The sequence below is a fragment of the Zalophus californianus genome, chromosome 5, assembly GCF_009762305.2.
Source record: "Zalophus californianus isolate mZalCal1 chromosome 5, mZalCal1.pri.v2, whole genome shotgun sequence".
Lineage (NCBI taxonomy): Eukaryota > Metazoa > Chordata > Mammalia > Carnivora > Otariidae > Zalophus > Zalophus californianus.
In genome coordinates, this window is record NC_045599.1 from 120,532,342 (window position 1) to 120,545,535 (window position 13,194).

At 40.8% G+C, this 13,194-nt stretch overlaps 1 protein-coding gene and 1 pseudogene across 12 annotated transcripts in view; one reads left to right on the top strand and one right to left on the bottom strand.

Moving 5' to 3' along the window:
- GHR (growth hormone receptor) overlaps positions 1–13,194 on the bottom strand; it is a 257,251-nt gene that overhangs the window by 11,196 nt on the left and 232,861 nt on the right. For all 12 annotated transcript variants that reach the window (XM_027604931.2, XM_027604925.2, XM_027604921.2 and 9 more), the window contains 2 exons: positions 9,735–9,913; positions 802–967 (listed from right to left, as the gene is read on the bottom strand). In XM_027604931.2, coding sequence (XP_027460732.1) covers positions 802–967; positions 9,735–9,913 — 345 coding nt within the window. The remainder of the gene's footprint in view (positions 1–801; positions 968–9,734; positions 9,914–13,194) is intronic.
- On the top strand, positions 1,434–2,810 carry LOC113928813 (annotated as a pseudogene).

Consider the following 13,194-nt stretch of genomic DNA (forward strand, 5'->3'; position numbering starts at 1 on the left):
GTTTCATCAGCAAGCCTCAGCTCCTCATCCATAGCTCTGTAAACTTTCTGTGCTTCATTGCAGAAGCACCACAGCTAATACCCGTGTGGGAGTGATAACTTTATATACTTACTGTTCATTGTTAAGCAGACTTCTTTATTTCTGTCTCTAAAGTTCTAATTCTTTTATTCTGAATTCATAGATCTCATTTCTTTGAACTTGAATTATCTTTGTATTTTTCTTATATAGGATCTTCAAATATTCCATGTCATTCTGGCACATGACTAGCATGCTACTTATTAAGCCTGTCTCCAGGTAAAAGCCATATCTAACCTTTCTAAAGTCAATAAGCAGCTGCCATTGACTACCTATGCTGACACAATATTAGGCTTTCTCTTAGATGTTGCATATCCATCCATCCATATGGATCCAGTATTTCTTCACTGTGCATTTGAAAAGCATTTTTTTCTGACTATAAATGCAAAACAAACTCATTATAGAAATCTTTAGAAATACAGAAATGTATAAAGAAAAAATCATCTGAAATTCTGATATCCAGAGATAGCCCCCATTGATATCTTAATGCATCTTCCCCTCTCTAACTTAGATCTACCCCTGGACATTTCCTGAATTGAATCATCACAGACTAAGTTCTCCTTCCACTTTTGTAATGAATAATATCTGTTAAAAAGAGTGAACTTGAGTTCTCTCACCCTGACATTTGATGCTAATGGATCATGATCTGAACAATACCCTGACAATGGAGGCAATGTATTACTCTATTAACAAAAGCCACGTTGGCTGCCATTTTAAATCTTTTACCTTCTTCACATGCAAATGGGCTCATTTGAGGAAGTGCTACATAGAGCACCTCACTGAACTCGCCATATTTTTCAGAATTTCGTTGTCTGGATCTCACACGCACTTCATATTCTTTATCCAGTCTCAACGAGTAAACTGGAACTGATCTTGACAATACAGGGTCCATCTTTCAAGACAAAATATAAAACTGATCAGTTAGTGAGACAACAACTCGAGGCAATAAACTATTAAGGTGTTTCTACATTTGTATTCAAAATGAATTTCTGTAAAGTAGATATTTTAAAAGGCACTTGGTGGGGGGGTGTTGGGTGTTGGTCACGGTCAGTGCCTGTGCGGCCACTGCTCACTCGCTCGCTCACTGGCCTGGGCGCTGCAGTGGCATGATCGAGCAGAAAGATGGCTGCCATTGGCTATTTGATTTTTCTTTCTGTGGCAAGACTGTCATGGAGCCTAGATATTTCAGGAAATCCAGTATCAAAATTGACTGCAGAAGAAAGAACCTAACTAACAGGCCAGTAACAATGGAAGAAATTGAGAAAGTTATCCAAAAATTACCATCCTCCCAAACACCAGGCCCAGTTGGTGTTATAGGTTAAAAATATCCTTCATGAAGAAAAAAGCTCTTAAGCCACATGGTGGATTCAGAAGCTCCTGGAAAGAGGCCTGCCCATCCTAACATCTTCAAAACAAGGTCTATCACCTCCTATTGCAAATGTTGGTGAAATGACGCATTATGTGTGCGGCTGCTGCGTGGCTTTCAGCAATGCGGCAATCCCATTTCCCACTCGGAAGGTGCTCTTTGGCAACAGCTGTCTGGAATCAAAACCCGGGATGTGGTGCTTCAGTCGAGGAGAGATGGTTTCAAAACTTGTACAGCGGGATCCTGCCCCCACTGATGCAGAAGACAACTACACTGGCACTTAGGTTTGGCCTGTACGAGGACTTATCTTGCCTTCTTTGACAGCACATCAGTACCCCATGAGTTTGCGATCCGCAGTGTGGCCAGACTCCTTGCAGGGACAGCAGAAGCAATTTTCACTCCACTTGAAGACATTGCTTCAGACCACAAGCATCATGACAAATTTACAAACACTTACCAGGCTTTCAAGGCACTCAGATGCCATGGAGTGAGAGAGTATTATCAAGGCTTGGTACCTGTTCTTGTCTGTAATGGATTCAGCAATGTCTTTTCTTTGGCCTTCGAGGTCCCATTAAGGAGCATTTGCCTACCGCAACGACTCACAGTACTCATTTACACAATGATTCTATCTGTGGAGGTCTGTTGGGTGCCTTGTTGGGAATCTTGTTTTCCCAGTTAATGTTGTGAAAACTCATCTGCAATCTCAAATTGGTGGGGAATTTCAGTCATTTCCCAAGGTTTTCCAGAAAATCTGGCTAGAGTGGGACAGGAAGCTGACAAAACTTTTCAGAGGTGCTCACCTGAATTACCATTGGTCTCTCATCTCTTGGGGCATAATCAATGCAATTTATGAGTTCTCATTAAAGATTATATGAAAGAAACCATCAGTTAAGTGCCATTTATTAACTGAATAGACCCAAGAAGAATGCAGTTTGGCCATGTTCCTAAATGGCCAAAAATAGAAGTTGGTGTCATAAGTTCAGGGCACAACGAATTATGGGCAAAGCCCTTTTCTTGAAGCACCAACAAATTCAGAATAAAAGGTTCTAATAGGGAAAAAATAAAACGCACTGGAAAAGTTTGCTACTTAAAGGAAAATCAAGGCAAATAACTTTGTAAAGAAAGTCTGCTACATGGATCACAGTACTCAAAGTTATTTTGGTATAAACCCAAGATATAATAGACTTGTTTAAAGAAATGCAGCTATGTGTTTGTACTAGGCTGTCAGATATTCTATACAATCAAAGCATAATAGAATTATTTTTTTAATTTAATTTTATTATGTTATGTTAATCACCATACATTCCACCATTAGTTTTTGATGTAGTGTTCCATAATTCATTGTTTGTGTATAACACCCAGTGCTCCATTCAGTACGTGCCCTCCTTAATACCCATCACCAGGCTAACCCATCCCCCCACCCCCCTCCCCTCTAGAATCCTCTATTTGTTTCTCAGAGTCCATAGTCTCTCATGGTTGGTCTCCCCCTCCGACTTCCCCCCCCTTCATTCTTCCCTTCCTACTATCATTTTTTTTTTAACATATAATGTATTATTTGTTTCAGAGGTACAGGTCTGTGATTCAACAGTCTTGCACAATTCACAGCACTCACCATAGCACATACCCTCCCCAATGTCTATCACCCAGCCACCCCATCCCTCCCACCCCCCACCACTCCAGCAACCCTCAGTTTGTTTCCTGAGATTAAGAATTCCTCATATCAGTGAGATCATATGATACATGTCTTTCTCTGATTGACTTATTTCGCTCAGCATAATACCCTCTGGTTGGGTGGAGCTATAAAGAGAATTACGGATATGTTGCCTACCCTTTGGGATATTATAGTTTTGTATGAAGACATAAGAACAGAAAAAACCCCATATTTCCACACCAAAACAAATCATAGTCAAATATACACACACACATGCACAGTTTGTTCTTTGGAAATTCTGGGTAGTCATTCATAAGATCACAGAGTTGGAAAGGGTCCTAGAAAAACCATAATTGTCTAAATTATTCTATTAGAAGCAACTACATACCTATTCAGCATATTCTAGAGGGCTTAAAGTTACCTCAAATGGTTTCCTATTCAAAATTTGCAAAAAAAAAATGTCACTAGAGTCATTGGTAATAAAAATCAAGGTCCCACAACCCTTAAGGTCAGGATATTCTTTTACCTTCCAGGGGAAGGGTAGTATGGCTATTAGACATAGGGCTATGAAAGAGGTAGGCCCAACTAATGATAGTGTTTTCCTTCAAGTCAAATACTCAAAGCAGGTATTCAATATGGGTTTTTCATATGCTTTCAGATAGAACACCTTGCTCCTATTTACAGAAAACTAGGAACACTTATATTTTCAACAGCATGGAGTTTTCACATTAGAAGATTCTCATAATTTGTTTTATTAAGTCAGAGGCTGGGCCTGCAGCTTCTAAAATAAATTTCCTTTCACCTTAGTTTCTACTCACAAGGTCCCTATTTTTTCCCATGTGTATATGGGATGGTTAGTTTGTATCTTTTTACTGAAGCTTCTTTTTTTTTTTAAGATTTATTTATTTATTTTAGAGAGAGTGTGTGCGTGCGTGTGCACGCGTGAGCGTGCGTGTGCATGCATGAGCTCACGTGGGGTGGGGAGTGAGGGGCAGAGGGAGAGAGAGAGAAACCCAAACAGACTCTGTGCTGAGCATGGAGCCCGATGCAGGGCTTGATCTCACAACCCTGAGATCATGACCTGAGCTGAAACCAGGAGTCACTGCATAACCGACTGCGCCACCCAAGCGCCCCTGAAGCTTCTTAATATATAACATATTTGCATGCCTAAAATGCTTTTTAAAAGGCAAGATTCTGAATTTTAAACTTATCTTATTGGTTTCTTTAAAACGTGTGTGTCCAGTTTTGAAGCCCTAATTTCTGTATTGTAACCAATATTATTTCATTACAGATTTCACTAATGACAAAACCAAAAAGAGGCCCTCAGTGATTTGATCTCTGGCCCCCTCTTTATCTCTCCTCAACCCTCCAAAGCAGCCAGCCAAACCCGATTTCATTTACATGGCTCCTACCACCTGCACTGAGCCCTGCCACCTGCCTTGGAGGGAATGCCTATTCTCAGCCAATCCTCAGTGCAAGGATTGTTGATATTCTAAGATGTCATTCCTGGCACTTTTTCCTACTCCATCCTGACAGATAGTCACATCTTAGATTACTTTTTATACTTATATTACACTGCTCCAATTTCTATATTACACGGCAAATTCCCTGGGGCAAACAATGCCTTCCTTATCTTTGCATTTCCAAAGCCCAGCACAATACTGGGTACAGAGTGGGTGCTCAGGAGATAGCCCATACAAGGTGGATAATTCTTTGCCACTCATTACTTCTTTAAAAAACATTAAATCCTTAACCTGATTTAGCAGGTAAATGGTTTAAACAACTACATCATCATTAGTATCACTTTTATATTCAAGATGTATTTAATTTAAAAAAAGACACCGTAATACAAAATTCCACATTGTCAATCGTAACCTGGATTCCGGATACACGCAACAAACACTAGCTTTTCCCCCTCTATTTACGAACCTCACTTGTTTTTAAGCTTATGGCACTTGTGCTCATAACCAATTAGATTGTGAATCTCTTCAGCAGAGGTCAAGTCTTGCAGATAAACTCTTGGTATTCGTGACAACTCTGTCTGAGACCCTTGTAAGAAATGCCATGAAGACGTAACTTCACTTACACAAGTTAAATGAAGTAAAAGTTAACTGACCCCTTTGGACTATCTAATGAGATTTAGCAGAGATGCAATCAAAAGTGTGACAAAGCCAAGCTGGGATGCACACCTGAGTGGTCAATTGACTAAGTCCCATGCTCCCATGTAGCTGGCTCCGGGTACGAGCTTCGTATCTGTGCATCAGCTGAAATACAGCTAGATCACTGGACTTTCAGGGTTGAAACTATGATTAGTAAATCTATGAATGCTAACATTTGGATTCACATCTTTGCTTTTCCTGGATAGTCAAACTTTTTGTTTCAGGACTCCTTTTTACCCTTCAAAATTACTGAGAAGCCTAAAGATTTTGGTTTATTTGGGTTATGCTTATCCCTATTTACCATTTAGAAACTGAAACAGAAATTTTTTAAGTTTTAAAATTAAAATATTAATTTTAAAAAAATTATTGTATTCTCCAAAACAACATATAATTTTGTGAGAAGAGGGACACTGTTTTACATTTTTACATTTTGGCAAGTCTCTTTAAAGGCTGGCTTCATACAACATGGCTGTATTTTTACATCTGCTTCTGTATTTTTTTTTCTAACAAAAGGTCTCACATATTTATTACTGAGCCAACCTACTGTGGCAAAAGCATAGTAACAGAAAAATAATTTCCCTGATAAAACATGCGTATTCTTCAGGTAGTAGTGATGTTTACAGAGTAATAAGAAAGGAACACCTGCCTTCATGCCCAATAAATATGTGTGCCATCTCACGTGCAATCCCTTAGAGACACAGCTTGGTTCTTCTCCAATGCTTCCTCCTGGAGTTGTACCCGACTTTACCAATTTCCATCCAAATCCACTAGGGAATGGGATGGTTCTGCTTTTGTTTCTTGGCCAGGAATCACTTGATCCTGAAGGTCTTGTGAGAAGACATGGGGAGGAGTAGTCAACCACACACACCATGATGGTGGAGAATAGGAGCCACATCTGCTTCTGCATTAAATCTTTTGTGTTGTTTTGGTTGAAGTGCATTGAATAGAATCTGGTCTCACACAGATATATAGTGAAGGAAGGGTGTGATATTTTAATAGCCTTTTCAGAAAATTGTGGATATTCTTCTTTTTTTAAAAAAAGATTTTATTTTGAAGTAATCATACTCAATGTGGGGGCTCGAACTTATAACCCTAAGATCAAGAGTCACATCCTCTGCTGACTGAGCCAGCCAGGCACCCATGTGGATAGTTTTCAACACTAATACCAAAACTCCACAAGTGGTAGTTTTTTTAAGTTTCTAAGAAATGTTAATTTTGGCAAAGTGCCCCTTGGCACATCTTACCCTATAGTATTAAATATGATTGCCTACAGAAAAATTCAGTCCTGGGGATAGTTCAGAATAATTGTGACTTTCTGTTGGATAAAGAAAGTAGGAAAATATTTGCTTATAGACATGTCTATATAGATAGACATCTCAGAAATCTTATTTAATAAAGAAATCTATGAATTTTGCAAATATCACTCTGCTCCATGGAAAGTGGTTCAGAGTGGGGAAGCAGTGGTAACAGAGACATTGCATAGGAGGCTGTTGAGGTGATCCAGAGAAGACACAATAATGACACCAGTCCATGATATAATTCAGAGCATGAATCAGTAGGAATTGGTGATTATTCGGAGCTAAGGAGTAAGGAGAGTAAGATACCGAGAGATGTCAGGACAATATTCTGGATTAAATTTGAACAGCTGTATGGACATGTCATTTACTGAGAGGGGAAGACTAGGGAGGTAGGAGGAGGTTTGAACATGTGGCTTTTTTGAGAGCCCCTGAGGCATCCCAGTGGATATGTCCAAGTGTGGAATGTAGAAATGAAGTCAGGGTGGAACTGCTCTGCTAAGCACCCTCAGGTGTTGACACTGATCTGGTCTTTTCTATTTTTCAACTAGCTTCCACCAAATGGAATTTTTTTTAATACTCACAACCACCATGTGAAACAGAGAGTGAGCCTGACCAGTTTTACAGTTCGATGAAACACTCTCAGCGATAAAAAGGAATGTTACACTCAGCAGTAGGAATCTCATATGCATTATGAGGAGTGAAGGAAGCCAGAGTCAAAGGTTACTTATTATATCATTCCGTTCCAATGACTTCCTGGGAAAGGCAAAACTACAGAGATGAGCAGATCAGTGGTTGCCAAGGGTTCAGGTTTGGGAGAGGATGAAGGTTATGATAAGTTGTTCTCCATCCTGATTGTGGTGGTAGCTACCAAGCTTTATGGATCTGTCAAGACTCACAGAATCATACAAGTAAAAAGTGGATTTAAGTGTGTGCATATTTTTGAATGTTTATGAAAAGAATTTTAAGTGAGGGAGTGTGTTTTAGAATGATCACTCTGGCTCCAGAGCCAAGAATGGATCAGACACATCAAACACCAGAGGCCTAAGACCTTTTTTGGGAGATGGATTAATACAGTCAGGACTACAGATCGAACTAGCATGTAAGCATGGTAGTTACTTAAGGTTAGTTGCAATGTGGAATCTGAAACTGTATCAGTGAATCTTTCATATCTTGCTACATTAAAATACATCTTTCCACCTAGCACTTTGAATGGATCATTTCCCCATGCATGATTTTGGTTACATCATGTATTAGTCATTTGGAAAATATTGGCTCATTGAGTTATGCAAATTTTCTAAATGTTCACACATTTTATTATACAATATAAAAAATCACTTTAGCTAATATCACCATCGATCTGGTCAGGAAAGTCTTCAAAGACTGGGAAAGCTCTCAAGCTCACTGCTGCAGATCAGATGCAAGTTTTCCAAAACTCGAATTTTCCTTTGAAAGTTCAAGTTTCATTGGTAACAATTACTGTGGACCGTTTTTCTTGGACTGATAAGCCCACTTCATTCGTTTTCAAGAAATGTTTGCCAACTCTGTGCCAACTTCACTATGAATAACCACCTATTCAGATTATCGGTTGTTCTTTCAAGCGAAAAGGTGTTCCGTGCAAAAAAGCAGCTGGTGCAGCGAGCAACTCGGCCATTTGCGTGCCTCATTAAGACAACCATCGGCAGCTCAGTACCCGCAGAAGTGTGTTAGGTGTCCTCAACATGTCACCCAGGATATTAAATGTGTCACCCAGGATATTAAAAAGCTATGTCATCAAAGTTTGAGATTTAATAAAATTAATAAAATGTGCAGCTTCATCAAGACAATCCTTATGTGAGGCTGGCTTTCTCCCCATTACTGTAAGCGCAGGGGTTTGGCGAGCGCGCATGGTGGTGGCGAGCGCGGTGATGGTCAGCACGGTTTGGAATGACCGCCTTGATTGTGCTCAGCTGGCAGCAGTATTCCCACCATCGCTACAGCTCTCAACCCGGTGAAAAAGGGAAATAACCTTTCGGTTTTAGTAGGAAAACAGTCTTGACCTTGTGGACTCCCTGAAAGGGTCTCAGGGACCCTCAGGGCTCGCCCACGTTCACAGTCTGAGGACTGCTCCCTGGGGCTCCTGGCACGGTGCCTTGTGCACGGTAGTTATTTCAGTATCTGGTTGCTGAATACATGTTTGACTGAAACTTGAATTTAGAAAGTCTTCTTTGACTCAGCCACCAACCGGGCTTTTTTGCACCAAGTTAACGGAACAGATATCTAAATTAAAATGATGCTGAAAACAGCACCTCAAAGCCCAGTATTTAACTGTTCACAGCTGCTCCAAACTTAACTTTAATGACAAAATTGGCTTCTTTTTCAGCAGATCCCTGAACGGACAAGGCCTGGTGTCTCAAAATTCTGGGAGTGAATCTGCCAGGCCACAGGGAACGACCTGCTGACAGGCCAGAAACCACTTGGCTTGGCCAGGGCTACGACTCTGTGGTTAGACTGATTTAGAATTAGTTATACTGGGAGCAGCAAGATAATCCTGTTTTTCTCCTTGTTGTGCGCCATGTGGAACTTATCTAAGTACCTAGTTCCCATATATTTCTCAAGGATGTAAGGAGTTCAGAGGTCAACCACCACTGTGCTACTCGCCTACATAAAAACCTCTTAACTCGATTCTTCCCTGAGGTATGTAACAAAACATCCTTCTGCAACCTCTAGGGGACAAACTCCCTTCCCCTGTTTCCCTCCTGGAGTCACTTTTGAACTTACTTTAATGGGGGTCTTGTAAATACTAGCAACTAAAATCATGGGAGAATATGTAGCCATAGCTCACTGTTGACCTTGACCATGACTCTTCCCATGTTTAGCCACATCCCCAAAAATAGCTTAAGTAGCTAGAGTATACAACTTTGTTCAAAAGTTAAACAGGACACTGAGGATGACTGGGGAGATAGTTTTCCTTTCCTTCCTTAGGCTTCCATAGAAGCTCCATGTAAGCATCTGCTGTTGGACAGAATTCCAAGATGGTATTTTACTGATTATGTCTGTTTTTCTCAAATAAGAAAATATGGAGTCTATAGCATGAGCATGTGGAATTAGGTCAAAAGGAAATCTAATTGTAAATGAGAGAGGTGTTGTTGATATAAAAAGAAGAAAAGGCAAAGCCTTTTAAAGTGTGATATGTAATGATATCTTACCATTTTCCACTGGGACTCATTTACTTCTTTGTATTGCAGTTCATACTCCAGGACTATCCATCCCTTCTGAACATCTGCATTGGGTGGTGGTTCCCATCTCACTTGGATATCGGCATGAATGCCCGTTAAACTGATGTTCAGTAAAGTCCAGTTGAGGCCGACGGGTGGATCTGGTTGCACTGTGCATTTTGACAGAGAGTTAGTGCCCAGACAGGTACAGCTCGATTTAATGGAGTGTTTTTTTTTTTTTTCTGAAGAGACCAATTACTTTATGCATTTTTATTATTCATACCCTGAATTCTTCCAATATTCTCATTATACTCTCATTGTATAAGTGTTATTTTTTTTTTTACTTGAGTGTGATTGGTTTTTAACTTTGAAGAAAACCCCTACAAAAAATTCCTTTTCAAGTTTAAAATCTGATCTAAAATTTTTCTTGAGGACCTGCCATGTCTTACATTTCCTTTAGCCCTGATAGGATTAATGCTTTGGGATTTTGGCAACGGAATTCATTGTAACTCGAAACTGAAGAACAGAGTCACAAAGACCTAGAGTATTTAAACATGTGACTGTTTTGGAGCTAGGGACAGAGAAATCTTTTTTATTCCAAATTGTTTATTACCTAGGGCAAGGATCTTGTCTTATTAATTTCTGTATTGCTATTAGAACAATCCTTCCAAACCCTTAGCTAATGCTCCTTAGCTTGTTGTCTTCCTAGCCACATGTGATGATTTTTTCAGACATAAGAAAGAAGGCATTTTACTCTTCTCTCAAATGGTAATGAGTCAGGGTTTTCTGTCTCTTAACTACATATGAACAATCTGAAATAGTGTTTTGCTTGGTTTCTATTGACATACTGTACATTCTCTGGTAAATCAGCTGTATTCTGAAGCTTATCAGAACTGCAAAGACTACAATTTCCCAAAGACCGATGAAGAGAAATATGGATTCCCAAGCTAGGAACTATATCTAAATTTACATTCTAGATAGTTCCCGATAAATTATTCCTCTTTGGGTCTCAGTACTGAGGTTTTCAAAAGTCACTTGTAGATACAGAGTAAGATTTACTTTCTTTTCTACTCTTTGTAGAAGGTCACCTAGAGTGTTGCAAAGTCTAGATCCCTAGGGTTGGCCAGAGAATTACCTCCAGATATAAGTGTGAGGAGCTCTAACTGGCTGTTAAAATCTGGTGGCTAAAAGGGGAAGCTCTTGCATTCAACTGTGAAGGAGCATGATATTGACTCCTGTAGAGTGGACACAACTTTAAAAAAACAGGGAATCCAAATATGACTAATAATGACCACATTTTGGAAATTAAATTGGAGGGATCTGCAAAATAGCTGAGCTGCATATGGCTACAATCAGGGCAGTAATGCTTCGCCCTTCTGGGGATTTGTTGGGGACTGAGGAATTCTGATAACTTAAGTTTAACCCTTGAAGAGGCGAAAATATTAAAAATGTTTTTGGTGGAAAAATTTCAACTTATTACTCATGTTTCATCTTAAAAACTCCCCTTTCTACTTTAAATAGAAGCTATGGAACATGGTCCTTTCTGAGAGGGCTCGTACCACTGTTATAAGCATCATAATAAGCTCCCCCTTCCCTCTGTATATCCTGCCATGTGCTGTATCCCACAGTTCCTCTGAGATGTTGCAAAAGCACTTGAGCCCGAGTACATTCCCGGGCAGCCCCTAGTCCCCTCCCCGGAATGTGGTCCTCTGTCACTTTCCTTCTCTCTGCTAATGGTCGCTCCATTCCTCCAGGTGCTCAAGATGAAATGAGTGAGCTCTTCCTTGACACATCTTTTTCTCACCACCCCCACATTCTGTCAGCTGTACTTTCAAGATGGTCCCGGATTCTAACCACTGCTCACCACCAGCACCTCCACAACCCAAGCCTGCCATGACACTTTTTTGCCCATTTTGCTGCATTAGCCTCCGAAGTGGTCTCCTCCTGGGGTCTCTGTCCTCCGTCAGTCTATTCTCAATACACTTGTCACAGTGGTTATTTTCACATTAAAATTAGAACACATCACTCATTTCAAACCCTCCAAAGCCTTCCTTTTTCACTCCAGGTGAAAGCCAAAGTCGTCCAATGGCTTCAAGGGTGCTGTAACTTTGCCTCATGGATCCCTCAGATGTGGCCTCTTACATGCCCCCTGCTGGCTCTGTGCCAGCCCCTCTCCCCACCACACGCTGTTCCTCAAGTGAGCAAGGGCATGCTCCCACCACAGGAGCTTTACCCTTGCTGTGCCCTCTTGTTGAAGGGCCCTTCCCTCAGATGGACACGTTGTTCTCTCAGTTTTTTCTTTACTCAGCAAAGCCAGCTCTGATGACTATTAAAATTGCAAACTCTCCTGCACTCCTTGTCCTCCCTGTGTCGTTTTTCCTCAGAGTATTGTCTCTCTCCACCCTCACTGGGATAAAAACCCACAAGGGCAGACATTTTCTGCTCCTGGCACCTAGAAATGTACCTGGCCCAAGGAAGGGACTCAATAAATACTTGCTGAATGCATGAACAAACAACAAATGTCTAATAATACAGTACTTTAAACCCAAAGATGAGCCCTGTGAGGTAGCAGCAGAATACTCACACAATGCGTGAGGAAGCTGAAGGCCTGTGGTTGTCTTCTTAAGATCTGTTAGGCTCACCTCATTCCTTGCGGTCTCCCCCTCCCAGCTCCCTTCCTCCCTGCTGTGGTTGTAACTGCCTGTCATCATCTTTTGCCTTAATTGTCACAAAGATTATCACCAAGTCCTCTAACCTCTCTATCTCTAGTCTGTGTTACTCCAGTCTACCCTCTACACTGCAGCAGGATGGATTTCCCTGAGACATTAGTAACACAACAGGTGGCACTGGATAACTTTGAGATTAAGAGTGTGGACTCTGGAGCTATGCTGCCTAGGTTCAAATCTCAGTTCTGCCTGCTAGCTGTTCGACCTTGAGTTAGCCTTTAAATGCTCTGAGCCTCAATGTCATCATCGGTGAAATGGGGATTATAACAGAACCTCTCTCACATGGTTATTATACCTGACGCATAGGTAGGGGCTTTTTAAGTATTAGCTATTATTATCCGCAGGTCATTTCCCTTCTTAAACATCCTCAAATGCACCTCTTGGCAGTAAGATAAAGTCTAAATTCCTTTGTGGGGTACACAAGACCACTTACAATTTCTCTGGCTGATCAGTCAGGCCTGCCTAACTGCTCCCGAGTCCTTCACTATTCTGTGCCATTTGTCACTTTCGGAACTTAGTAGTTGTTGGAAGACACAGTCTATCTGGTATACCTGGCAACTCCCACCAATGCTTTAAGGAGTAACTGAACTGCCATCATGTCTGGGCAGCCCTTCTTCATCCCTCGGGCCCAGCCAATCATTGTACCTTTGGCCACTACCTTGGCTTACTATGTCCTCCATACACCTCAAGTCCAGCACCTAAGACACAGTACTGCAATCATTTAA